The 26,396-nt window shown below is 38.0% G+C and overlaps 6 protein-coding genes and 1 non-coding gene across 8 annotated transcripts in view; 4 read left to right on the top strand and 3 right to left on the bottom strand.

Annotated features, from left to right (window-relative positions):
* Positions 1–477: 477 nt before the first annotated feature.
* On the top strand, positions 478–548 carry TRNAA-CGC. The gene has a single exon. It is a non-coding gene; the product is annotated as a tRNA-Ala (tRNA).
* Positions 549–3,914: 3,366 nt separating this feature from the next.
* Positions 3,915–8,001, bottom strand: LOC111780707 (DEAD-box ATP-dependent RNA helicase 20-like). Its single transcript, XM_023661182.1, has 10 exons — positions 7,801–8,001; positions 7,158–7,699; positions 6,889–7,068; positions 6,624–6,785; positions 6,389–6,543; positions 6,010–6,102; positions 5,828–5,913; positions 5,505–5,731; positions 4,403–4,630; positions 3,915–4,296 (listed from the first exon to the last, which is right to left on the bottom strand). The coding sequence occupies exons 1-10, from the start codon at positions 7,854–7,856 to the stop codon at positions 4,184–4,186; spliced, it is 1,842 nt and encodes a 613-aa protein (XP_023516950.1). The 5' UTR covers positions 7,857–8,001; the 3' UTR covers positions 3,915–4,183.
* Positions 8,002–8,262: 261 nt separating this feature from the next.
* LOC111780708 (U-box domain-containing protein 33-like) lies at positions 8,263–11,032 on the bottom strand. The gene is made up of 4 exons (XM_023661183.1): positions 9,499–11,032; positions 8,968–9,086; positions 8,773–8,891; positions 8,263–8,669 (listed from the first exon to the last, which is right to left on the bottom strand). The coding sequence occupies exons 1-4, from the start codon at positions 9,980–9,982 to the stop codon at positions 8,453–8,455; spliced, it is 939 nt and encodes a 312-aa protein (XP_023516951.1). The 5' UTR covers positions 9,983–11,032; the 3' UTR covers positions 8,263–8,452.
* Positions 11,033–11,677: 645 nt separating this feature from the next.
* On the top strand, positions 11,678–15,485 carry LOC111780704 (ferric reduction oxidase 8, mitochondrial). Its single transcript, XM_023661180.1, has 8 exons — positions 11,678–12,401; positions 12,487–12,583; positions 12,675–12,866; positions 12,958–13,195; positions 13,607–13,934; positions 14,018–14,276; positions 14,355–15,043; positions 15,131–15,485. Exons 1-8 carry the CDS (start codon positions 12,158–12,160, stop codon positions 15,310–15,312), a joined length of 2,229 nt encoding a protein of 742 aa, XP_023516948.1. The 5' UTR covers positions 11,678–12,157; the 3' UTR covers positions 15,313–15,485.
* On the bottom strand, positions 15,389–17,827 carry LOC111780706 (L-type lectin-domain containing receptor kinase S.1). Its single transcript, XM_023661181.1, has one exon. The coding sequence runs from the start codon at positions 17,496–17,498 to the stop codon at positions 15,528–15,530; it is 1,971 nt and encodes a 656-aa protein (XP_023516949.1). The 5' UTR covers positions 17,499–17,827; the 3' UTR covers positions 15,389–15,527.
* A 3,277-nt stretch (positions 17,828–21,104) lies between these two features.
* LOC111779672 lies at positions 21,105–22,901 on the top strand. 2 transcript variants are annotated; one of them, XR_002812721.1, is made up of 3 exons: positions 21,105–21,392; positions 21,493–22,488; positions 22,557–22,901. XR_002812721.1 is itself a non-coding variant. In XM_023659780.1 (2 exons), the coding sequence occupies exons 1-2, from the start codon at positions 21,248–21,250 to the stop codon at positions 21,945–21,947; spliced, it is 600 nt and encodes a 199-aa protein (XP_023515548.1). In that variant the 5' UTR covers positions 21,105–21,247; the 3' UTR covers positions 21,948–22,901. The 2 variants fall into 2 exon arrangements, 1 of the variants encoding a protein (XP_023515548.1); XM_023659780.1 differs by having other exon boundaries at positions 21,493–22,901.
* A 1,439-nt stretch (positions 22,902–24,340) lies between these two features.
* The window catches only part of LOC111780247 (plant intracellular Ras-group-related LRR protein 9-like), a 3,986-nt gene continuing 1,930 nt past the window's right edge, over positions 24,341–26,396 (top strand). Inside the window, exon 1 of the mRNA XM_023660597.1 lies at positions 24,341–25,276. Coding sequence (XP_023516365.1) covers positions 24,512–25,276 — 765 coding nt within the window. The 5' untranslated portion in view covers positions 24,341–24,511. The remainder of the gene's footprint in view (positions 25,277–26,396) is intronic.

Below are 26,396 nucleotides of genomic sequence, written 5' to 3' on the forward strand. Positions count from 1 at the left end.
TGATAGGGGCCTCTGCTTTTGCTAATCGACAAAACGTCTTTTTACCATCATAACCCTCTTTTTACTTTTTTATTTGCATTATAAGGACATTATTTTTCTATTATCACACTTTGACCCTACATTTACTTTTTCCTGTAATTGCCCATCCACAGGAATATATTTTTTTTAAGTGTCATTATTAAGATTTTTGTACATCGTTGTCGCGTAGGGCCGTTTAAGGAGCCACTAATTATATTTTTATTGGTTATTAAATAGTGGTTTTTTTTCCTAATTAAAATAAATGTATTAATTACCTTTATATTTTTTATTTAAAAATTCTATTCTCGAGATGTAGCATATGTAAGAGTTATGAGCTTTGATTCACCACCTATCCAATTTTAACTTTTAGATATCAAATTATAATTTTTCTATTTTTTTAAACTACAAAACGTAATTGTCTCAAATTTTCATACAAGGTATTTAATTTAGAGAAACAGTGGGGGTGTAGCTCATGGTAGAGCACTCGCTTCGCATGCGAGAGGCACGGGGTTCGATTCCCTGCACCTCCAATTTTAATTTTTAGATATCAAATTATCGAACACAAAATTATAATTTTTATTTTTTTTTAATGGAAAACGTAATTGTCCAAAATTTTCATACGAGGCATTTAGTTTGGAGAAACAACGGAGTGTAGCTCTTATGGTAGAGCGCTTGCTTCGCATGCGAGAGACACGGGGTTCGATTCCCCGCACATTATCGATCACAAAATTATAATTTTCATTTTTTTTAATGCAAAACGTAATTGTCCTAAATTTTCATACAATGTATTGGAGAAATAGTGAGGGTGCTCATAACACTCCATTTGCATGCGAGAGATATGAAATTTTCAGTGCACCTCCAATTTTAATTTTTGAATATCAAATTATCAAACTCAAAATTATAGAATTAAAATTAATAAGATATAATTCTTTGAACTTTTATTTATTTCGGTTTGTACATTTAAAATAATTATTTTAATTTATACATTTTTAATTTGTTTAAACTTTTAACAAATAATAATTTTTATAAAACTGTAAGAGAACCTTCTAAAATTAAAAAAGAAAAAGAAAAAAAGAAAATTAAAATTCGAAATAAGCATAGCTCTGTCCAGAGGATTAATACAATTTATTTATATTCTTTTTGACGGCCAATCTTTTTAATTAATTATAAATCTGCTGGCATCCACTAGCTATTTCCACGTTGTATTATTTTTTTTTCCTTTTCTTCTAATTTTGGCTTTTTATATAAGATAATTTAAAAACAATTTTTTTCCAATCATACATATTTTAATTGAATATACAAAAAAATTGATATGCATTAGGAAATATATAATATTCTATGACATAGATATTTTAAATATAAAATTCCATTCTCGATCGAGTACGAGCCCTTCTTTTTGTATTATCGATTTTTTAATTTAATAATATGCATAATAAAATACTAAAAATTCTAATCTCTCGATGGAAGATGCGTTAAATATAGTAATTGAACTATGCTCAAGTTAACTTATATCATCTTTAAATATTCAATATTAACTATAAATTATAATAATTTAAAATGTCCGAATAAAATTTCTGTTTTGTTTGAAAAATAAAATTAACTATATATCATAATTGAAAAATATGGCTATTAATAAAATGGGGAAAACTTTAAATATATTAAGGCATAAAATCCATTTTTGTTTGAGTTGTAAAAAAGGAATATACTTGAAAAGTAAGCATCTACATATATATAATTAATTATTGAATTAATTAGTTAATTATTACCAATAGATTTCCAACCTGATTGTGATGACTCCAATATAAAATTACTAAGCTGACTCATCTCCACAACCCACCTACCTCCATCATCGCAATGCCCTTTAAGGGTAATATAGTAATTTCAGTAATTTCCCTTAAATTATTTTGTTGATACATTTATTGAATTGTTTATCTGATAATAACAATCAAATGTTTTTTTTTCCCACTTTATACATAATTTATACATTAAAAACATTAGGTTATTAATAAATTTGCATAATACAGACCTCAGAAGCTATAATTTTTATTTAAATTATCGAGATCTAAATTTTAAAGATTTAAACTTGTAATAAAAATTATAAGCTCAGAATGAAATAGTGAATATATTTGATAATGGATTAGTGGGGTTCCAAATGGATAATCCATTTATAGACTATGAAGCTCCACATTGATAAGGGAGATATTTTTCTCATGATTTTAAATATAATTAATTAATTAATTATTTATTTATTTTATTAAAAAAAATACTAAAATTAAGGTGATCCACAATGAGAAGTGCTGCTGATTAGAATTATTTGTATTTGTTGCTATTATATTTTATAGCCACCAAGACCACTTAATAATAATAATAATAAATAAATAAATAAATAAATAAAAAGAACTCCCTTTTAAGGAGGAATGCTACATGGCTTTGACTAATGGGGGAAGCCCACTATAGACACCTTCACATATCAAATGTNAAAAAAAAGTTATTTGACTAACAATCCAAACTTTATTACAGAAATTAGAGGATTATGGCAACCATGTTAAAACAAATACGAAAGGGTTGTGTGATCTACGAGAACTATGAGTGATACGTTTTGTAGAGGCAACGTCGACATTAACTTGATTTAAGAATTTAGACAAAGAAAATAATTACTTTTAAAAAAAAAAAAAAAACATAAATGAATGGTTTTGAATATTTTAATATAAATATATGTGGGTAAATTGAGTATAGCCCATAGAAATTAATTGGTTGAAAAAATGTGTAAGGAAATATATGTGAGGACAAAGGGTAGGTTTCAAATCAATAATGATGACAATTAAGGGTATAATACATATTTTGGGATTTTGTGGGGGTAGTGGTGAAGTTGGTGTGGGCCAATATTGTAAAAGAGATAATGATGAGGGCTAATAGTGAAAGAAATGAGAAGAAAAGTCTGTTGAAGATTGTGCCACAAATATAATTTTCATTCTTTTAGGGCAGTAATATCTTTCAATAAACGCCAATCCCTTCAATTATTGAGTGGGGCTTGGCCATCTGTAGGGACTGTCCTGCAAACTGTGATGTTCTGTCCCTTTGCCAAAACATGTAGCTGTCTTTTCCATATTTCATTTAATTTATTATGTACTTGTAAAAAAAAAAAAAAAATGGAAGTATTTGGATGAGACACGTCATTTTGTCTCTTTCATTTTTTAAATTAATTGTAACTTTATAAGTTACCATCCTAAACTCTAGAAAACAATGGAAATATTTGGATGAGACACGAATTTACTAGCTAGTAAAATTAAAATTTATATTTGGTTGAACCAATAACCTTTAAAATATTTATAAATACAAAATTAAAAGTTTAAAAAATCAAATACTTTTAAAAATACAAAATTAAAAGTTTAAAAAATCAAATACTTTTAAAAGCTAGAGTCACCCCCTTCGAAATATTAAATGGCAGTGGGCTTGGTCCGTTACAAATGGTATCAGAGCCATACACCGGGTAGTATGCCAGCAAAGACGCTGAGCCTCAAAAGGGGTGGATACCGGTCAATGTGCTAGTAAGGACGCTGAACCTCACAGGAGATGGATTATGAGATTCCACGTTGATTTTAGAGAGGAACGAAACCTCTCACTAACATCTCCTAAGAGACCCATTTTAAAAACTTTGAGAAATCCCTAAGGGGAAGGCCTAAAGAGAACAATATCAACTAACGGTGGACAAACAACGGTTGTATTATGAGAATACTCTAAATGAATGAAGGGCTTTGTTTGGTTTACAACACAAATAGGAGGGAGAGATCCAAATAAATTCTTTACCCAAAATGAAATTATCCTTATGAAGTACTAAAGGTAAAGGGGCCCTCTAAGGTTATGTAAGCTTTAATCAAAATCAAATCACAATTTGAAGAGGTTGGGAAAAATAGCCATAGGCTTCTCATTTTCTTTCTTCACCAACCCAACAACCACCATACCTAATACTAACACCCTCAGCAATGTCTACCAGTAATCTGGTTTTATGTACACATATGCCCACATGTCCATTTTTCATGCCAAACAATACTAAATTGCTATTCCAGTAATAACTCAAACTATACTACATAATGAAAATGCTCCACATTTCTGAAATACACTACTTATCTAGCTTATATGCTTTCCTTCCAACTCGTGCGAAAAGCTAGCGAGGCCTTGGTCTCGTCAAACCAATAGGGATCGCATTTGGTCCTGAAACCATTGTTCGGTTACCACCAAAGCCTCTGTGTCCTTGAGGGCGGTATTTAGAGCTAGAACCTACACCAAAAAAAAGAAGAAACAATAATTTCGAATTGTAATCAGCCACAACCACTTCTGACATCAGATACTATCCATCCTGAGGATTAGGAGAAACGAATGTTACCTCCAGTGGCACTAGACGAGGCTAAAGCAGACAATGCAGGGGAGACGATCTGCCCTGCTTCTCGCAGTATCTTTATAAGCTCTCTGGCGTGTTTCGCATTCTCATGAGTAAAGAATGTGAATGCAGTTCCCTTTGCACCAGCACGCCCCGTTCGGCCTATTCTGTGGACATAATCCTCGAGGCTTGATGGGAAATCATAGTTGATCACACATTTTATATCTTTCACATCTACAGCAGACAGTCATAGTTAGATTAAATATATACATGCAACATGGGAGCATGGATAAAACTGCAAAAAACCTTATCCCTGCATTCCTAAGATCTGATGACCAAAAGTAAGATAACACATTCATTACTACATAAATGTGCCCACCTTAACTTTGCAGGGATAAGTAGCAGCTGTCACCACGACGACTTCCATACCAACAATGCAATAATGAATGAGTCAACCAGGCTGCAAAACAACCAGCTCCATAATTGTGGATGGGTACCAATAGAATGCTCGGATAACTATAGAGGACCAAAATCTCAGGCACCTTACTCATCAAAGTCTCTACCTTCTCACTATCCTTACTGACCCATTGATAGACAGGATTTACATCATTAGTGTTCATAAACAGCATAGGACTTCCATCCCATTTAACTCAGAAAAAAAACTCATTGAGAAACCTCCAAATACCATTATCTTTGTGTCCATATGACATTCATGCAATGATTTATTAATGTACTAGAAGTCTTACGAAAGGGGGTGGCTCTGTTCTCTTTAAACCAAACTTTCTTCCTTCACCAAACCACTACCCCAAAGCATGCAAAAAGGGAAGCCCAAAAGAAGTAGAATGTAAACTAAAACCTAGGGCACATTGATTGGGAAGCAAAGGATCTCTTTAGTCCGGAGAAAGAAACAAAAAGCATATGCAGATTCAAATAGGAGACAGAACCAAGCAGTCTCACAATCATCGTGCACTGCACAATAGAACCTTCCTCTGCACCCAAGCCACATATTATATTTAGGAACTGGAAAGCAGCTGGCCGACTCATTTAGAATTTGAAAACGAACACCTAAAAATTAAAACCTAAAACACCTGACATGTAGTAACCCTACCAAGCCCTCTTGCAGCCACATCAGTGGCTGTCATTATTGGGTTTCTTCCACTCTTAAACTCGGACAAAACCAAGTCCCTTTCAGCCTGCTTTTTATCCCCATGAATGGATAGAGCTGGCCATCCATCCATTCTCAATTGCCTTGTTACTTTATCACATCCCTTTTTTGTCTCCACAAAAATCAGAATACGGCTACCATCCATCACTTCTACAAGCAATTTTATTAACCTGCATGAGAAAAATGTGCTAAAATGTAAAAATGGGAAGAATCTCTCTGTCTGTCTGTTCACACCTTTTGTAGAATATCACAAACTTTTAACAAACCTTCTATATTTCTCAGCCTCTGGCAAAACTTCGACGACTTGGTTTATTGACTGGTTAGCTTTAAGATCTGATGAACCAATAATCACCTGATACATTACAGCATCTAAATGTCATTACCTGTTTCTACAACTACAAGGCATATGGAAGCACGGTGGTGATTGACAAAAAAGAACTTGTCTAACCTTATACGCATCATGTAAAAATTGCCTAGCCAATTTTTCAACCTCCCTTGGCCATGTGGCACTCCAATATAATGTCTGCCTATCAGGTCGGATCTGTAAAGAGATAAAATCTCTTAGACAGAGTTGAAAACTGAGTATTACATCATAATAAACAAACTTTTAAAGAGCTTTTAAGCGAACACTCTTCAATTCTACATTCAGAGAAGTTTAAGGACTGAACACTGCACATAATAAATAGAAGATTTTCCACAAGCACCATCAAAACTGTAAAGTTCGCTACAAGCACCGACTAGAGCCAGAAATAAAACTAATTGTAAGTCTCCACAAGCAATTCCATTATCAAAGTATGGAGAAAGAAAGCGGGGGTGTAATATCATACTTGGCTCACGATTGTCCTTATTTGTGGCTCAAATCCCATGTCCAGCATTCTATCAGCTTCATCCAAAACAAGATAAGTAACTCGCTGCAGGTTTGTGTGGCCAGCTTCAAGCATATCTATGAGCCGACCAGGTGTAGCAATAACAATCTCAACACCTGAGATATAATGAAGTAGCTTATATTACTGCCAGAAATCAACCACAAACAGTCAAAAACAGTTCAGTGAAAACAATTACCATTTTTGAGATCACGAATTTGAGGGCCCTTAGGAGCCCCACCATAAATGCAAGTACTTCTAATATTAGCACGCAACCCAAATTTTGTGACCTCTTGTTGAATTTGAACAGCTAATTCTCTGGTGGGCGCTAACACCAATACAATGGGACCTTGACCATGCACTGAATGAATGTAGATGGAGAACAAGTTAGCACAATGTTAATGGTCGAAAGAGAGTAGCAATAAAAAGAAATTAAGACTGCAACTCTGTCATCTAATGCTAACCCAAACGAGGCTGGGCACTAATGTGTATTAAAGCTGGCAGTAGATAGGCCAGAGTCTTCCCAGAGCCAGTTTCAGCAATGCCAATCAAATCTCTTCCTTTCATGGCCATCGGCCATCCTTGAGCCTGAATTGGTGTTGGTTCAACAAATCCCAATTTCGCAATCACATCAAGGCAGTAAGCTAACAAACGAAATAAAGAACAATCAGCAAGTTTCTTGAATACTAAAACATAAATACAAGCCCGTTCAATTCATGGGATATGTAAATACCAGGAAAATTTGCCTCCTGAAAACTCCGAATCGGTTTTGGGACATCGTATCCTTCCACTCTAATATCACGCCTCTCTCTGTACATCTTGACTTCGGACTCCGTCATTGCACGCACAGAAGGACACTCAGTGTAGAAGTTCTTTTCAAAAGGGACCAAATCCCCAAAATTTTGACTCGGAAGAACTATGTTATCTAAGTCCCCTCTTGATGAACCACCCCGTCCAGCCCCACGTCCGCCAACACGCCCCTCAAATCCCGTTCCTCCACCACGTCTACCTCCAAAACCCATATTCCCGCCCCTCCCAGAATCAAACATTCTCCTTCCGCCGCTACCGAAATCATTGCCACTGCGACCGATATTGAACGGTCCTGCGGGAGGCTGAAACCGCGGGAAGCCATTGAAACCTCCAGCATTAGGTAAAGCACCTCCCCCACCTCTTTCACGGCCATAGTATGGTACTGGAGGAGGATGAAAGCCTTTGTACATAGATTCACGCCCTGCCATCGGCGGCGGCGCAGCAGGCTGTGGACCCACTAGGTCACTGCAAAAGAAAAATCGAAAGACACCCGCAAAAGGGCAGAGAGATCAGAACCTCATAGAGAAATCAAGGAAAAGAAAGAGACCTCAAAATACCAACAATACCTTCGGCGCTCGCGGTAGGAATTGGGATCGGCGTATCTATGGTCGTAAGGATTCATGACTCTGATACACGGGCTGGGATTTCAAAGCAGAACTTACTCCAACGGTGGAATTGAAAAGGGAAGATACCTGACCGATCGTACCGCCCGGAATTTCTTGCTATTCCGGCTCGAATTGTTCAAGATCCACAGGCGAAGAGGTGGAAGAAGGAGGGCTCACGTTTAGAGAGAACAAAGTAATGAAATTGTTCGGTCGGTGCTGATAATGATGGGCTACGAGGCCCAATAGAAATGGGCCGACAGAATTGGACGCGATCCAAAGTTCGAGCCCACCACTCTCCCTTTTAATTGTCGTTTCCACGACAATATATATATATTTTATACGGTTACGACAAGTCGACAATTAGGCAGTCCGATGATCCAACTTTCGGTATTGAAAAACAAAAGCAGGAAAATAATCGAATGGTCCGACAATGTCTATGCATAAATCATTTCATTTCAATTGCGGCGGCCGCTAAATTACAAGCCAGCTGATATGGGCTATCTGTAGGCTTTGATCGGATTCAAACAAACAAAAAGTAAGTAAAAATTGTGATTCTCTCTCTTTTCTCTTCGTTTGTTCTTCTTCATCTTGTTCATTGCATTAACAGAACCCATTAATCGCTTCCCGACCTGCTGAACAAGCACACACACTCGAACAAGTTCTTGCCGGAGCGCCGGCGACGGCAACCGGAGTTTTGAGAAGAAGGAAGCAACCCCATTTCCTGGTGACGCTCATCGACCTTTTTGCCCTCATAAACAATGGTAACCTCGCAACATTCTGGTGCATTCTTTTTCACAAACTCTCCTTTCGCCATTCTTTTCCCCAATAGCCTAAGAAGAAATTACACAAATTTGGTGAGAATTTGATAAAAAGCGATTGTTTGTTGTATATTCAAGTTCTGCAAAACCCCATAAAAGTGGAAAGGTTCCAAACCTTGTGGAAAGTGGATTTTTGGTTCCTATGACTAAATTGGTGATGTTGAGCACTGGAATTAGTTGAAGGATTGCTTTGGATGTCGTGTTGCTCTCCAGAAGTAATGTGTCCACTGTCACCTGAGACATGGGAACAGAGTTTAAGGTTTCAGACAAGTTTCTTTATCAGTGTTTTTCAGACATTGTTTAGACTGACCTTGGCGTCAGTGCATAACCGGATGTACTTTTGCAAGAGATTTCTCCTTCTATTGTTTTCCTCATTGATGTACACTCTCAGTTGTTCTTGGCTCAGTTGACTCCTTGCTAATCTTCCAACTAAAACCAAAATGGATTTGCAAGTAAAAATGCTGCAATTCACAGCAATTCATGAACAAAGACGAATTACAAGCCAATGAAGATGATTATGAACTCATGATCATATCATTTTCTTGTGTGTTTGAAGAGAATTTCCCTTCCATATCCTTGTAGATTCAGCAGATTGGACTTAGTTTTCTTCCCATCATGTAAAGAAGAACTTATCTGTACAATCTATGCTTGAGTTTGACTTTTTTGGAAGGAACCCAGATAGTCAAAAGTAGCAAAAGGAACAAAAAAATATACATTTCCCCATGACCCATGTGCATCAAACATCCATTAAAAGCAAGTTTTCAAGAAAAACAGCCTATAAAAGTTGACTGATCTGTGATTATGATCTGAAAGAAGGAAACAAAGAAGAAATCTTGGTTACCTGGAGTAGGGATGTAGGTGAGAGGAGGAAAAACATGGATAAGAAAGACACAACAACCAGGTGAGACAGCATGATCAAGGGCCCATTTAAGCACATCTATATCATCTTTACCAACGGCGACATAGACATCGGTTGCACCACGGTCACTGCTACTGATAATAGTCTTACTTTCGTCTCCAATCTCGACGATCTCCGGTGACATGATCCTTGCACTGCAGCATTGCAGTTGTAACTCTGCTGGCCTTCCTTGAAACTCCTCTTCCATTCTTAGCTCTCTCTCTCTCTCTGTCTCTTTCGCTCTCCAAATGCGCAAAGAACAATGAGAATTGATATGAGAATGAAAATGACAAGAATGTGTTTTTAGTGGGTTGGAAGTATACAAAGAAAAAGACATTCTTGCTCTCATAACCACAAAGGAAAAGAGAGAAAGAGAGGATAGATTCTCTTGTGTCATGGGCCTGCAGCCACATTGTTCTGTCAACATTGCCTTTTCTTTTCCTTCTCCTTTTTTCCCCCTTGTGTCTTTGGCTTAGTCAAACAGAACAGGTGAAAAAAAAACCAAACAAATTTCTTTTGATTTCCACAGCTTTAACCACTTGAATGAAGAATTCATTAGTTGAAAAGATTGACAAACTCTTACCCATTTGATTTCCCTTTCTCCCCCACACTTTTTTCATCCTTTCTTCGTTATCCAATCAACTCGAGCATTTAGTTGCCTATCTTTTAACAAAAACGACAGACAATTCTAGATAAAATAAAGAATCACTACCAGGAGAGTAAGATTCAAATTACCTTGTTGATTGAATATCACAAGGCAAGAACACTTGATTGAGATTCGAATCACTCCACAAACAAGATCGATCATGTCTAGTTTGAAGTATATTATATGATTGATATCTCTCGGTTCATATCAATTCTTAGAACTTACTCTTTTAGTTATTTCTTTCTAAACTTACCAACACTTTTAGGAATTAAAAAGTGGGTCCTTGTCAAAATAGCCTAAAAAGCTAGGTTTCATAGTTAAATCTTTAATATTGCATCCTTCTCATGGGGGCCAGTTTAGAATATGATGAGGGGGTGGCACATGCATCCACTACAGATTCTTCCAAAAGTTGCCAAGTCTTTTCCAACTTCTCTTCAAAACATCAAGATAAGCCTCATAAAAAAAAACTTAATATATGACTTTGGTTGGTGTTGATCATTCTGATCATGATAGGTTGAGAAAACCCCAGATTGGTAATATATTGACAGACAAATTAAATGTATTGTGAATGGTGCAGAGTAAATGTCTTGGATCCATGTTTAAAAAGTAATAAAAGTGGCTTGCTTTGATTGTGGTCCTTGGGAGCATGATGTTTGGTAATGGAAGATTGAATCATTTATATCTAGTCCTTAGTTAATGCTTGCTGACCTTATATTGTATTGCCTCTTGCTTGTTGACGACCACCTTGGCTTCTGTTTGTGCTTTCCTCGTATTCCTGAACTAAACTATATGCACATTTATGTTGTACATTTATCCAACCTCCATAGACCATCTTCTGCTTCTTGGTCACGAGCTCGTAAGAAGAGGAGCTAACAGTTTGGTTGTTAAAACTCTTCTTTCGTGTCAAGTACAGCAGAAGTATAATGGTGAGATCCTACGTCGGTTGGAGAGGAGAACGAAACCTTCCTTATAAGGGTGTGAAAACCTCTCCCTAATAGACATGTTTTAAAATCGTGAGGTTTACCATAATACGTAACGAGTCAAAACAAATAATATCTACTAACGGTGGACTTGGGCTGTTACAAATGGTATAAGAGCTATACACTGGGCAGTATGCCAAGGAGAACGCTGGCCCAAGGGAGGTGGATGGTGAGATCCTACATCAGTTGGAGAGGAGAACGAAACATTCCTTATAAGTGCGTGGAAACGTCTCCCTAGTAGACGTGTTTTAAAACTGTGAGACTGATGGTGATACGTAAATGGCCAAAGCAGATAAGATCTACCAGCGGTGGGGTTGGAGGACTACTACTGTCTTGTCTCTCATGTCATCGTTGCAATAAATAGGAACTTTTTTCGGACATCATCTTGTTAGCTTGTTTAGTTGATTTGTAACAAGCTCGTTGTGAAGAGATATTTATGTTTGTCTCCTTCTCTCTTCCTTCTTCTTTGTGGCTTTCTGCAAGTTGCAGAGATAGACTCTTGAGTGCAAGATTGGTGCTTTATGGAATCCATGGAGTCTCACACAGACCACAAAAAGTGCTGTTTGACAAACAAGATCACGCCATTGAAAGTCGGCTGGAAGATGCCTACCAAAATGGCAAGATAATGATCAATCCAATTGATGAGCAGACTATGGAAAAGAAAAAGGAAAGAGAGAAGATAGCGTCATTTTCCCACCATGAAAGGACACCATTTCCCATTTTGTCCATTATGAAAAAGCATTCATACCATTACAGCATCAGAGCTATTCAAGGCTCATTACAGTTCCACCATCAATATTGACACTTGGGGTTTCCTCTGTATGAATTAAATCCAATCTGATTGAACAAATCTTGGACTTTTGAAGCCATCATGTAAAGTTTGTACAAGTTCTGTTTTATGTTCCCCCACTTTTAATGACCCACCACGTAGCTCCACTCGTGGAAATCGAAACATTCTTATTGGTTTCCCTCTAAAATGTATAAATTCACAACACAAACACAAACCCCAAATAGCCAAACAGAAAACAGAGGACGGATAATTTCAAATATGAATAGAAATCATAAGGCAAGAGCCGTTCTTCTTACTGCTATCGAAGTGTTCATGATTCTTCTATGTGCTGGTTGGGTTTCTCTGTGGCTATTGAAACCCACAGATCTCTGGACAAGAAAATGGCGTGTTGCTGAAAACACTGCCCGAGCATCTGTATTTGGATACTATGGTATATTAGTCTGCATGTTGTGTTCATTCTTGCAGATCCAGCTCCTGCTTGTCATATATAATTGAAATGATTTCATGTTTTTCAGGTCTCAACTTTGTGGTGTATACCTTTCCTGTTGTTGCTCTGGTTATAATCGGACTGGTTTATTTGAATATCAAACACTCCAAGCCACAAACTTGCAGGAATGTTCATCTTGGTCGTCAAATTTCTACACGCTTAGAACAGGGCTTTTGATCTTCTTCTTGAATTTTTTTCTTTTTTTTTTCGCTACAGGCAAACGAAGTTTTCAACCTTTTCCAATACTCTTTCGAACCCACTTGTTGTGAACAGCTATGTGGGTATTTTATCTGGAATTGAGCTTCTGGGTGTTGCTTTGTTTCTCCTCTTCCTGGCTTGGACGTTCTATGCTCGAATATCTAAAGATTTCAGAAAGTTGATGCCCGAAGAATCACTCAACTTGAAGATGTGAGTGATTTTGAAGAACAAAGTGTTAATGCTGTTTCTTTATTTTATGAGTCTCTGGGGTTGAATTATGTCCAATTTTGATGACTTTCAGATGGGAACTCAAGTATTTAAGAGTAGCCACCAGGTTTGGTTTGCTAGCAGAGGCCTGTTTGGGGCTGCTTCTTCTGCCTGTCTTGAGAGGGTTGGCTCCATTTCGGCTAATTGGCATTCAGTTTGAAGCTTCAGTGAAGTATCACGTCTGGCTTGGCACTGCAATGGTGTTGTTTGGCACCTTCCATGGCGCCAGCACCTTGTTCATCTGGGGGATCAGCAACCAGATTCAAGATCAGGTAACTCTTCTTCTTTGCCTTGTTTGTTTCTATTCCTATCACCGAGTAGATATTTTCCTCGTTGGGTTTTCCCTCTCGAGCTTTCCTTCAAGGTCTTAAAACACGTTTGTTAGGGAGAGGTTTCCACACGCTTATAAGAAATGTTTCGTTCTCCTCTCCAATCGGTCCCCCTTGAGGAACCAGCGTCCTCCCTAACACACCGCCTGGTGTCTGGCTTTGATACCATTTTTAACGGTCCAAACTCACCTCACCGCTAACAAATATTGTCCTCTTTGAGCTTTTCCTTCTAGGAAAACGCGTCTGCTAGAGGTTTTTATACCATTATAAAGAATGTTTCGTTTCCCTTTCTAGTAGTGGACGTGGGATATCACTGTCAATGATTCCATGTGATTAATGTTTTGTTGAAACTAGGTGTGGAAATGGCAGAACACCGGCCGGATTTACATCGCCGGGGAGATTACTTTGATTACAGGATTAGTGATTTGGATCACTTCCCTGCCTCAGATAAGGAGAATCAAATTTGAGATCTTCTACTACACACACCATTTATACATTGTCTTTTTTGTGTTCTTCTTGTTTCATGCTGGAGATAGACACTTTTACATGGTATTTCCTGGACTGTTTCTCTTTGCCATTGATAAGATCCTCCGAATTATTCAGTCTAGAACCGAAACGTGTGTCGTCTCGGCTCGAGTCCTCCCCTGCAAAGCTGTGGAACTAACTCTGCCAAAAGACCAGAGTACTTCTACACCCATCCCTTTTTTTCCTTTGCAGATTTAATACGAGACTTCTCTAAATAGCCAAATTTCTTTGCAATGTAAGGGCTGAAGTACAAACCAACTAGCGTTGTGTATGTGAAGATACCAAGGATTTCCAGATTTCAGTGGCATGCTTTCAGCTTGATTTCCAGCTCGAGTGTTGATGATGAAACAATGTCGATCGTCGTTAAATGTAATAAGTCATGGACGAAGTCTTTGTATGAGATAATCAACACCGAACGAGAGGGAGAGTCGGATCAGTTGAAGTGCATCTCCGTTGCAGTCGAGGGCCCTTATGGACCTGCCTCCTTGGACTTCCTAAGGTATGTTTAAGTTCTCAAATGTACTGGGTTGATGTTTTCGATAACCCGAACGCGTAACGCGTAACTAATCTCTTGCAGATATGATCACTTGATTCTGATTGCTGGAGGAATTGGAGTAACCCCACTTTTGAGCATTTTACAGGAGATCACTTCTATGAAGAACAACACTAAATTCATCTGCCCTGCAAGAATCCAACTTATACACGTCATGAAAAAGTCCCACGACGTTGCGCTACTCAGCTCGATCTTACCTTTACTACTGAAACGCTTGGATGGAAAAATGCATTTGCAGCTCAAAGTATTCGTGACACAAGAACTGCAATCTGGTTCAACTCTAACCGAACTGCTAAACAAGTTCTCTCAAATGCAGACGATACAATCGAGCGTGAACCGTTCAAGCTATGCAGCACATGGGCTTGAAAGCTTAGGCTGGATGGCTGTAATTACTGGACTGATATCAATCGTGTTCTTTGTCGCCCTTATCGTCTTCAACCATATCGTCGTTCCAACCAAGAAAGCCTCCAAAAAGACAAAAGACAGAACCCCATCTTGGATCTCGGATCTTCTTCTGATGTCTTCCTTCGCTTTAGCTATCTTATCCGGGGTGGTCGTCGGGATTGTTTTACGACGGAGAAGACTGAAGAAAGGAAATCTAGCACTCATCCAAAGCCTAAACCAAACCAAGAACACAACTCCAAGTTCAGTAGCAAGAGGAAGTAGACAAGAAGAACATGAAATACATTTTGGAGAAAGGCCTAACTTCATAGGTATGGACGATATCTCTTAAACAAACTCATTCGAATTTTCGATAATCGAAACAATATATGATTGTAATTCGTTGGGGGATTGAACAGAGATATTCTCCGACATCAACAACCCGGCAGGCAAATCGGACATCGGTGTGATCAGCAGCGGGCCGGAGGCAATGAACTTGTCAGTAGCCAAAGCTTGTAAGCAAATGTCTGGAGGTTCAAGGAAAGGCTCAAAGAAGAACAGACAGCAACTCAGTTTCCATTCCCTCAACTTCACTCTCTGATGTTGCTGACAGTGAAATTTCAAGCTAAATTTTACTGCCATCTCTGTAATGCAGGCCTTTCTTTACACAGATTCACTAACTTTCCAATACACAATCTATTAAAACGATGAAGAACTCGCAGAAATTGTTTGAATCTTGTAATTACAGACGGTGAAAAAGGAACAATTATTCAATCAAGATGAAATAAATTCAGGGTAAAACATTGTAGTCGCCAGTCAAACTTCTGGACTGCCATCAACAGCGCCGCCGGACAATCCCGACAAAAGTTCCACTGACTCAGCTGTCTGTTGTTCTCCAATCAAAACAGCCACAACCTCCCTCATTGTCGGCCGCCGTTCAGGGTCTGGATGACAACAAGCTAAACCAAGCTTCAACATCAACTCCATCTCCTCTGTTTCATACTCCTCTCTGATTCGCAAGTCCGCCGCCGCAATCAACCGTCCGGCGGAGTAAAGATCCCTCACCCAATCTATAAGTACCATTTCTTCTTCCTCCACTGCCATCTCAATCGGTCGCCGCCCACATGCTACTTCAAGAATCACAACCCCAAAACTATACACATCGCTAGCCGCCGTCGGAGTAGCCACCGTTGCAATCTCCGGCGCTAAATACCCCAAGGTCCCAACGACGCGCGTGGTATTTGGAGTCTCGCCGTGTTGGTACAGTTTTGCCAGCCCAAAATCGCCCAGTCTGCCTCTCATTTCCGAATCCATTAACACGTTGCTTGATTTTATGTCTCTGTGAATCACCACTTGGTCCCAACCATGGTGGAGATAGTTCAAACCCTCTGCAACGTCAGCGAGCACACGGCGGCGCTGTTTCCAGCCGAGTAGCGTTGTGGGTTTGTCGAAAATCCACCGATTAAGGCTTCCATTCGGCATGTAATCGTATACCAACATTAATTCATTGCCTTTTCGACACCATCCACGCATTTGGACTAGATTTTTATGTTGAAGCCTACCCATGCTCGAGATTTCCGCCATGAATTCCTTTAGCCCCTGTTTTGAATCGTGATTTACGCACTTCACGGCGATTTCCGTGTTGTTTGGTAAAGTTCCTTTGAATACTCTTCCAAATCCACCGGAACCCAACAGATTCTTATCCGAAAATCCATCAGTGGCCTGTGAAAGCTCCTCGTTAGAGAATCTGTGAGGCCAATATTCGAGCTCCCAATCCTCAATTTCATCATCTTCTTCACTTGCTCTGTTCTTTCGCCAATACAAAAACCCCACAAATCCAATTAAGATCACAAACACAACACTGCCGATTACAATACCGGCAACAGATCCCGGCGACAAGGAAGACGGCGGTGATGCTCTCATAAACACAGGGAAATTCGTGTTGTTAATCTCTCTAGCAACACCAGTGTCACTAAAACTCCAAGCCAAAATCCTCTGCGCCTCAACCCATTTTGTCTTCGACGCTGAAAATCCCACAAACATTTCATTCGATACATAATTTGCTATTTCAGGATCCCTAAAACTCAAAGTGGGTTTCGATGGACGAGGAATTCCAATTGGGGCAATCGTGACATTGATTTCGAAATTGGACCCATCAAATTCGATCCAAGCGCGAAGGTTTTGCCCATTTCTCATCTGAATTGGAACAAAAATTCCACTATGGTCAAAATACCCAGCGGTCTGTGTTTTTATCGACAACATACTGTTCAAATCGATTCCGATATGGCTATCATCGGGATCGTTGAACTCCGTGTTTCGACCGGTGTCGAATTCAACGGCGAGAAGCGGAGCAACGACATGGGTAGTGGAATTTGTGAAGAGACCGAAGTATTGACCCGCTATGACGTCGGGAGGTGAAGTGGAATTGGAAAGAACGAAGGCCATACCGAAGCCTGGACTAGTAGCGACTTCCAGCAAAATTGAAAACACGAAAGTAGTTGAAAAAGAAGAGATCGTAGTTGAATTCGAAGTGGGTTTCATAATCAGCTTCGTGTGATAGAAAGCTCGCCCGATTGAATTTGGGTTTGAGTCATTATTGAGACGAATTACAGGGGAATCGAACCTCGCGTCGCTAATGAGAATGATGTCGGTGCCATTCGAGCCGTTTGTGAACGAATTGAAGAGGAAATCAACTGCGTAAGAGGGAAAGAAAAGGATGAAGAAGATACAGAGCTGAAGTAGAAGTAACAGAGGTCGTCGTCGTCGCCGCCGCCGTTGTCGTTCCATCTCTTCCACCGTCGCCGGAGGTGTAAAGTTTCAGTAGATTCAGCGGTCTACGGAATTAGTCAAGATAGTGGAAAAGATTGGATGCGGAAAGAAGCTTCATATTGTGAAGTAATCTTTTCAGAAAACGCGGTTTATTCATTTTATGACCGTTGAATTACATTGCCGCCGCCGCCGCAACAAGAAGCTTTTACTATCCTGTTCTATTTACATGGTCTTAAGCTAATATGATTGGATGATTATTTAATTTGTTTTACTACTAATACACACCGTATAATGGGCTTTATTTGTTCAATGTAATTGTATAATGGGCTTTATTTGTTTTTCATGTCGGCCCATGAAACCTGTGCCCATGGGCTCGCTCGGCCTGTAGAGAAAAATATATATTTATCCATATCTAAAATAATAAAGAAAATAAAAATAATTTTGTATTTTATATCTTAAAAGGAGCAATAGAGACAAAAATCAAGAACCACCATGGTCTTTCGTTGCCACGAGAATACTTCTTTCTCGATGGTCCTAGTCCAAGATATTAGGCCGACAAAGTCATTCTCCGAGGGCAATATCGTAAATGTGTGGATTTATCGCTTTTCAACCCAAAGCCTGTCCAAATCTGAACGAACCTGCGGACCAATTTCGCCCTCCTATTATAATTATAATTTTATTTTTTAAATTTAATTTCCATTTATTTATTATTATTTTGTTAGTTATCTTTTTTGTTATTGCCGACTTCCAACCTACTTTCACTCCCACCACCAATATTATTTTCATTAAAAATAAAAGAAATTCATTCATAAATCCAGAGTGTCAAAATCAATCAAGGGCTAAATATGTAATTCACACACTAATCTTCGTAATATATATATATAGAGAAAAGGACATAACGGTAAAATACAAACACCGCCGTTTGGATTTGATGGATGCATGCATTGTATACCAGCACATGCATTTCCCTTCCCTTTTAAGATAACTTACATTGTTAAATTTTAATTAATTAATATTTTCTTTTATTACTGGCCACCCAATCCATCAAACATTTACACGTGTCTTGACTTTAATTCCTTTCCTCTCCACGTGTCATGGTCCATGTCCACGTCGAATCAGGTTTCGACTCGAGTTCTGACGGTTGCCCTATGCTAACTGCCGAGGCTTAGAAAAATACGAGTTTCCATTGTCTTCTATGAACTGTTGATAATGTTTTTTTTTTAATAGTTCGATCCACGTCGGCAATCAACCGAATGGCATTGATAATTGACATTTTCTTACGTCATATCTCTGTGAATATCTTCTTAAATATGAAAATTGATAAATGTTTTTTTTTCTTTTTTTGTAATTATTATAAACTAATGAATTAATACGCTACGTTAGGTTTTATTCTATTTTTAGATAATCCTTAACGTAATTGTGGTTTAATTTAATTAATTATATTTAATGAAGTTTAAATTTGAATTAAATAGTTGAGGATGATTTATTTAGATTTAATTATAAATATTTGAAATTAAAACGGTAAACGACAAAAGAAGAAGAAAAAAGAAAGAAGGAACGAAGAAGTGGACCAAACACGCGGGAGAGATTGGTCGTTGCTTATGGCTTTGCTTAAACGACACCTAATCCTGTTTAGGTTGGCAGATGGGACCCACTTCAACTGCAATAATTTTTTTTAAAATATTATTGTTTTCTATAATTAATTATTTTTAATTTAACAAGTGGTAGATATGGAAACCACCATGTACTTTTAGTCGTCATTCATACGAGGATGTGTACGAGCTTATATTGCGACACGAGGCTAAAGTTGAATAAACTATCATTGTATCATGATGAAAAGTGATGAGGTCTCAATTTTAAACCATCCATGCTATGGTGCGAACGAGAGGCCAAATTGTGCTCTCACCTATGCAACAAACCTCGATGGGTATTGTGTGTGGAGGTAGTGATGCATGACGCTTAGGTAGATATACCCTCAATCAAAAGGCTTAGGGTGCAACTTATATGCAAAGACTCGGTGGTTCGTGAGATCTTATGATTCATGACAAGGAGGCAGATTTCATCTTCTTCTTCAAGTAGTTTCTCGAGCTCGTTCTTTATTTCCATCATTGTCTTTGCTCTAACCTATTGAATCTCAGTTATATTTTTCTTTATTGCTTCGCATATTGTTCTTTATCTCGTTTTATATCCCAATTCAAAAGCTTCTTCAATCATTACTGGTGCGACGTTTGTGCGTCGTCATTGATGAAGTATATGACATCAAATTCTTCATACTCCGATGATTCCCGAATGCTCTCAATTTTATTTAATTCTTCAAATTTTCAAATTGGATGATTTTTAAACTACAAATATAAATACAATAAAATAGCTTTTCTATTCTTTTATCTTAAAAAGAAAATTAATAATGATGATTTGGGACAGTCAAGATCACTCTTTAACAACGCAACATTGTACTTGAGATACCATTTTAATTAGCCACTCCTTCACTTTTGTTGCTCTTTAATTTAATATATCAACTCAACAAAGCACCTTTAATTATATTACTATCTACTTTCATACCAACTTAGTTCCACTATTTTTTATTTTATTTTCAGATCGAAAAAGTGAGTATAAGAGTTCAAGTCCATCACTAGTAGATATTATCCGTTTTAATCTATTATGTATCATTATCAGCTTTGCAATTTTAGAACATGTTTACTGGGGAGAGGTTTCCGTACTCTGACAAGAAATATTTTGTTTCCCTCTCTAACCTATGTAGGGTCTCGTAGTGAGACTATTTGACGTTGCGTATTAGAACTCATTAAAGTACGATTCACACTATTATATTCGAGAGCTTCTCGACTTCCGTTTCCGGTCCAAACATATTAGTTGGCAATAGAAATTTGGTAGAATTTAATTATGTTAACGATTAAAATTTCTAATTATTTTCCAATTTTAAAATCAATTATTTCGATATTTGTATTCAAAGTAGGCCCCTCAGCATGTTGCAATGTTCCCACTTTGAATTGACCCTTTAAATTAAGTCGTGAAATTACATAGTTCATTACATAATGTGCTTACTTTTCATAATGAGACCGGGGGCAAATATGACATTTTCTCTGGGACATCGAGTTATATTATATTAACCCAAATATTGTCACCATTTTCAATTATAACTAAATCCCAACTAAATAATATTATACCAATATTTAATTTTTTTAAAAGCAAAAATATTCTCTGTTTCCGCTGCTCAACTGTGAACGTTCTTTAATTTTTATTTAAAAAAGAATCCGAATGTTAATATATTTTTACTTTAATGGTTAAAAAATCTAAACAAGACAAAAAAATTAAGTATGAAAATAGGAAAAATAAAAAGGAATAAATAGGCGCCTAATGAGAAGAGAACTTCGCCCAAATTTCAAGCCAGAAAAGGAGGTTATACTTTTGCGAGGTGAACGAATGGGTAATCGCCACGTGGTCACCGTATTTCCCCCCTTCAATAAGAATATTCGCGGTTCGGCCTCCCTCCCGCGTTACTTGAAATATCCCTATTTCGTTAACTCGACGTCGTATTGAACGTGTGGGTCCCACTAGCGTCCTCCTCCTCTCCCTTTAAATACCCGACAAAATCACTGCCTAAGGTTTGCAAAAGAGGAGTTCTCTCTCACCACATTCTTCCTTCTTCTACCTCCTGCTCTCCCTTCTTTCTAGAGACTTCTCTTCGTGTTCTATTCGATTCGCACCAACAGAACTCGTTTACTTCAACTCACTAACAGTCTAAAGAAGATATGAGGTCTGATGCGCGTACGGGAACCCTGAAGTTTCTGTGTAGCTATGGCGGCAAGATTCTTCCCCGTCGAACCGATGGTAAACTCCGTTACGTTGGTGGTCTTACCAGAGTTTTAGCCGTCGATCGCTCTGTCTCGTATTCCGGTTCGTATTTTGTTCTTTCTCGTTTTGTTTGGTGACGTAACCTGTACGTTTTGATATTTGTGTCTAGGTGTTTATGTATGCGTTTTATTCCGTTTTGCAGAGTTAATGGTGAAGCTTGGAGAATTCTGTGGTTCTACCGTTACATTGAAGTGCCAATTGCCAGGCGGAGACTTGGAAACCTTGATTTCTGTTAGATCTGACGAAGATTTGGCCAATATCGTTGAGGAATACGATCGTGCTTCTTCGTCGTTGTCGCATCCTCTTCAAATCAGAGCCATTCTTTCGCCTCCGAAGTCTCTCAAGCAAATTTCTCCTCCGTCGAGTGTGGACTTCACTCTTCCTAATTCTCCATGCCACGGTGTGGATTCGCTTCCGAGCTCGCCGCAATACGGAATCAACGACCGGATCTCTTCTCCTTCGTGCAGATTCAGTCGTCAGATCTCCTCGCCTCCTAATAAATACTTCGTTGGACCGCGAAATTGCCATGGAAGAACCTGTTCCCATGGGAGCCCTAGGTTTTTGTACTCCAGCCCCCACTGTGCTCACGGGAACTGAAGATGAATCCCTAAACTCGAGGCGAGGACTCCGCATATAAAAGTACAAACCCTAGGTAGACGATGACGGGAAAAAAAAAAGAAAAAAAAGAAGCTAAAACAGAACAAGATAGTTTTTAGTTTTGGCTTGTGATTGATTGATTGTTGGGAGAAAGCTTAAAAACTTTCGAATTAATTGGTTTGTGTGGTTGAAAAAAAATTGATTAATCCGGCCGGAGTTTTGCGAGAGGAGGAGTTCTCGTTCTCAATCTCAATCTTAGTTCTTAAACTCCGTCACGGTGCCGCCGCACACGGTGCCCGTGAGTCGGCCTGAGGACTGTGCAATCGGGCGTGCCACGTGGCCTTCATTCACAAGTCTTAATATACACATTTAATTACCTTTTTGTGTATATTTTGCGCCTTGATTTGCGTTGCGATACCCTCTGGCGTTAGAGGACGAATCTTCTGAACCGATGCAGCCTCCCCATTCTTGTTCGACACGTATCAAAATTCCGTCGGCTTCGTAATCCCTGCCAACTTCATACGTGTCTCCCATCAAACGTGTGAGTTTCTTATTTTATTTTATTTTATATTTTTCTTTAACGAAGGTTTCATTGTTTTGGATTTGCAGTTTCTCGTGAGGCGAAGATGACTTGGGATTCGATTCCGATTCCGATTCCGATTCCTATTCCAGGAGTTGTTGAAATATAATTAAAAAATCATTAATTGAAAATTATGTTTAAGAAAGAAATCCACCTAGGGTTGTGGGGGTAATAAATTTTGAGAGAAATTGGAAGAGCCAGTTGTGTTTTGGTTGGCCATTTATTACGTGGCATCACGAGGATGAAGAATTGTCTCTGGTGTATTTACGGGAATACCCTTTGGCTGACGACATTATTAGAACATATTAGAAGGTATAATTATTATGTTATGCCGCCTCGACTAATAAGACTTGGACGCATATTGGAGTTGTTGATGGAATTAGGCTAACTTAGCTTTAAATAGACATGAAAAGTATTATTATAATTTAATTAATTTCGTTGAAAAACACTTGGAAATATTAAAACTTTTAAGGTTTATTAAGAAAATAATGAGTAGGTCAGGTAGAATTAGGCTTATGAGAAATAGTTAAATTTGGAGTTCAATTTGATCACAAATAAATTATATCACATAGGTTAAAATTGATCTATGGTATGTTTTTTTAATAGAGAAGGACGTTTTGAGCTACTTCGAAGTATAATATGGTAAATTTAAATCAAAACATAACAAATTTAAAAATTAAGATAAGAGTTAAACCTTAAATAAATGGAAAGCGGTCTTTTATTAAAAGCAGGAGAGGAAGGAACTGCACTAGGAAAAAAAAACACAGCATTCCTTCGTTCACAAGGATATTATTCAAAATGTATTTATAAGGAAAAAAAAAATGAAAACATTTGTATAAATGAATGCACCGTGGTAAGAATATTGCAAGAATTGATGAGAGTAAAGAAGGTGGAGGTTGATTCCTCCATATTAATTAAATCCATAAAGAAACTCATTTGTTATGTATTTAAAAGAAAATCAAGAACCTAGAAAACGAATAATGAGTTGTTTGCTGGATGAGAATCATTTGATTTGTAGAGGGGAGGCAGAGCCATGTGACAACAAGCACCACTCAATTTTTTGGACTCTTTCTCACCTTATTTCTTATTTATATATATATATATATATAGATTGATTAAAGAGGAAAATGGAACATTTTTTATAAGAATGAAAATATCTTCTTCGTAGATGCGTTTTAAAATCGTGAGATTCACAACGATACGTAACAGGTCAAAGTGGATAATATGTATCAAGCCCCAACAGTGCACTCAGACTATTACAAATAGTGAGGCGAACACCGAGCAGTGTACCAGCATTAGGGTTGGACTATTACAAATGGTATTAGAGCCAGACATCGAGCGATGTGCCAATGAAGACGTTGACCCCAAAAACGTAGATTGTAAGATCGCACATCGAATAACGACAGCTAACTATTCCATTAAATTTTGATAATTATTAAATTAAAAAATTTGTATTTAGTTATATTAAGGTAAATAAAGTTTCAAATAATTGAATTTTGAATTTTTTTATTTAAGTATTTAATGACTCATTTATTGGTTTAAAAATTGATCTAAATAAACATAAATTATGAATTGTTTGTCTGGTTGAATAATTAACTTTCATTTTTGCACATTATTATCTGTTAATTTAAAATAATTTATTTTTTTTAGAAAGTTTAAATAACTAATTATACACCAATTTTTTCAAAACTTAAATATTTCCATAAGGCCTATTTTATTATCGCACATCTGAGATAATAATATTATTATTAAAGAACCGGGAAATTTATCATTACCCGCTGTTACGCTTGTAACCTGTAACGAACTTGGATGACGTGGATTGAGACAAAACAGTGGCTGTGAAATAAGCGACGGAACCCTTCCCGTGGTATTCTGAGCGGACTGCAATATCTCGCTCTTTCACTTTCCTACTCCCAAATCTCCACTCCATCTTCTTCTTCCCTTTGTTATTCTGATCCAATTTGTTGCTTTGCAATCACTCACCATGGCCATGGATCCGAACCCCAAAAGTTTCCCCATCCTTTCCTACGTCATGGCTAGAATCCCCTCTCTCAGTCCCCGACCGCCGGCCGTCGAATTCGATATCGAACAGCCTGCATCTCCGCCGTCCCGCCACGCTGCGAAAAATCCTTCCGATCTATCCTCTTCCTCCTCCCAAATCGTCGATGACATGCCCCATCTATCGGACCCTAAGGTATTGGCTTCTATGACCAGCGCCATCTCTGATGTTGCTCAGACCCGATCCATCCTCAAAACCCTTGGGGAGAGACCAGATCATGAGGCTATCGATACTGCCAAGGCTAAGCTCGCTGATGTAGAAGCCAATTTGTCTGCCAAGCTCCAGGAAATCGTGCTTTCGCCTAGGCCGGCAGATGTGGAGATGCTTGAGTGGAGGGCGCTTCTTGCTGAGAGAGAGAACGAGTGCCGGCAGGCGGCGGATAAAGAGAAGCAGCTGTATAGTGCAATTGTGCAACTGGATGAGATGCACGAGGCGTATGCGAAGATGTTAAAGGAAGCGGAGCAAAGGTTGGTGAAGATTTACGAATCGGCGGAGAGAGGGCTGCAGGAGGAAAAATTGGATCCAGTAAGCGAGGAGACCAATGAGGAGGTTGCGAGGATTCTTCAGGAAGCGAATGAGAAGGAAATAGATCGAATTAATCTCTCCAGCCGACGCTTGCAGTTCTTGCCTGAAGAATTTGGACGCATTCGGGGATTGGTTGTGCTTGATATCTCCAGCAATCAACTACAGGTTAGTTTATAGACGATTCAACATTACTGCGCTCCCACAGATTATACCAGCACCTATTAGGAATTCCAGCGTTCTTGAAATGAACTGTTTCTTCATGCAATCCAGTAGAATAGAAGGCTTCATTAGTTTCATATGGGTACAGGGGCCTTTTGTAACTTGTGTGGAGATTAGAATATTCGTTAGAGACGCACGATTCATTAGCTTATGGCTGATCATCATGACTCTCCTAGAAGTCATAGATCATTCCTATATTTTGTCACTTGTGTGCATTATGTTTCAATGCTGGTTTTTAGCCCATCAGCTTGTTTGCATCTATAACAATAATGCGCCTAAGGTTGATGTTTGGATCAATTTTTAGACGCTTGTTTAGCATTTCAACATCTGGAGTCTCTCATTGAGGATACCATTCTCTTTCGTTTCATATTTGGAGATGGAATAAATGGATGGGGACTATTCCATCGAAGTTCTGCTGATTGTAAATTTCTTTAACTGTCATCTTAAAGATGGTGACCATTTAGATCCTAGTACAATGGTGTTGTTTGAAGGGCCTTGTTTGAAAATTTACATTGGAATGTCAAGGATCAAGATTTTATTTCCCCTTTGTCACAAGTCCTTTAATTATTTGCCATTTAGAGTAAAGTTTTGTAAGAGATGGGGACTGGATAGTGCAGGGAGCGGCACAAAAATATAGGTGGTTTATGGCAAGATGCATAGAATCCAATGGAAATTGGTTTGTAAGAACGGTGGTCTTTGGTAGAAAGATTACGCTCAAGAAATCTGTCTTTAATGGAAGTTGCTAATATATAAGCCTGGAAACGGGAAGAAATTCCAACACTGTGGCTTGGCTGCTATGATGAAGATTTGGAATAAAAAATAAATGCTGATGGCTGGTGGTTGTCCTGAAATATAGGTTAATTCATATTTGAATTATCTATGCCTTGTGTGATAGCCATTTCATTTTTCATTTTTGGTTTTTAAAAAATTAAGCTTCTAAACACTACTTCTCCCAAGTTTCTTTGTTTTGTTACCTACTTTTAAATAAGTGTTTTCAAGCAAAGATTTGGAGGGAAAAAAAAAGGAAAAAAGTAGAAAACTTGTCTTCTTTTTTTTTTTTTTTTTT

This window comes from Cucurbita pepo, chromosome LG18 (assembly GCF_002806865.2).
Source record: "Cucurbita pepo subsp. pepo cultivar mu-cu-16 chromosome LG18, ASM280686v2, whole genome shotgun sequence".
Taxonomy (NCBI): domain Eukaryota; kingdom Viridiplantae; phylum Streptophyta; class Magnoliopsida; order Cucurbitales; family Cucurbitaceae; genus Cucurbita; species Cucurbita pepo.

Bases quoted from the DNA above. Each gene is read 5' to 3' on its own strand.
- LOC111780707 (XM_023661182.1), bottom strand. From the start codon at position 7,856: ATGAATCCTTACGACCATAGATACGCCGATCCCAATTCCTACCGCGAG. The intron at 7,700-7,800 runs GTATTGTTGGTA...TTTCTTTTGCAG, and splicing joins TCCTACCGCGAGCGCCGAAG to TGACCTAGTGGGTCCACAGC. The intron at 4,297-4,402 runs GTAACATTCGTT...TTTTTGGTGTAG, and splicing joins CTCGTCTAGTGCCACTGGAG to GTTCTAGCTCTAAATACCGC.
- LOC111780708 (XM_023661183.1), bottom strand. From the start codon at position 9,982: ATGTTGACAGAACAATGTGGCTGCAGGCCCATGACACAAGAGAATCTA. The intron at 9,087-9,498 runs GTAACCAAGATT...TTTTGGTTTTAG, and splicing joins CACCTACATCCCTACTCCAG to TTGGAAGATTAGCAAGGAGT. The intron at 8,670-8,772 runs GTTTGGAACCTT...ATTTCTTCTTAG, and splicing joins AAAAATCCACTTTCCACAAG to GCTATTGGGGAAAAGAATGG.
- LOC111780704 (XM_023661180.1), top strand. From the start codon at position 12,158: ATGTATAAATTCACAACACAAACACAAACCCCAAATAGCCAAACAGAA. The intron at 13,196-13,606 runs GTAACTCTTCTT...TGTTGAAACTAG, and splicing joins GCAACCAGATTCAAGATCAG to GTGTGGAAATGGCAGAACAC. The intron at 14,277-14,354 runs GTATGTTTAAGT...AATCTCTTGCAG, and splicing joins GCCTCCTTGGACTTCCTAAG to ATATGATCACTTGATTCTGA.
- LOC111780706 (XM_023661181.1), bottom strand. From the start codon at position 17,498: ATGGAACGACAACGGCGGCGGCGACGACGACGACCTCTGTTACTTCTA.
- LOC111779672 (XM_023659780.1), top strand. From the start codon at position 21,248: ATGAGGTCTGATGCGCGTACGGGAACCCTGAAGTTTCTGTGTAGCTAT. The intron at 21,393-21,492 runs GTTCGTATTTTG...TCCGTTTTGCAG, and splicing joins TCGCTCTGTCTCGTATTCCG to AGTTAATGGTGAAGCTTGGA.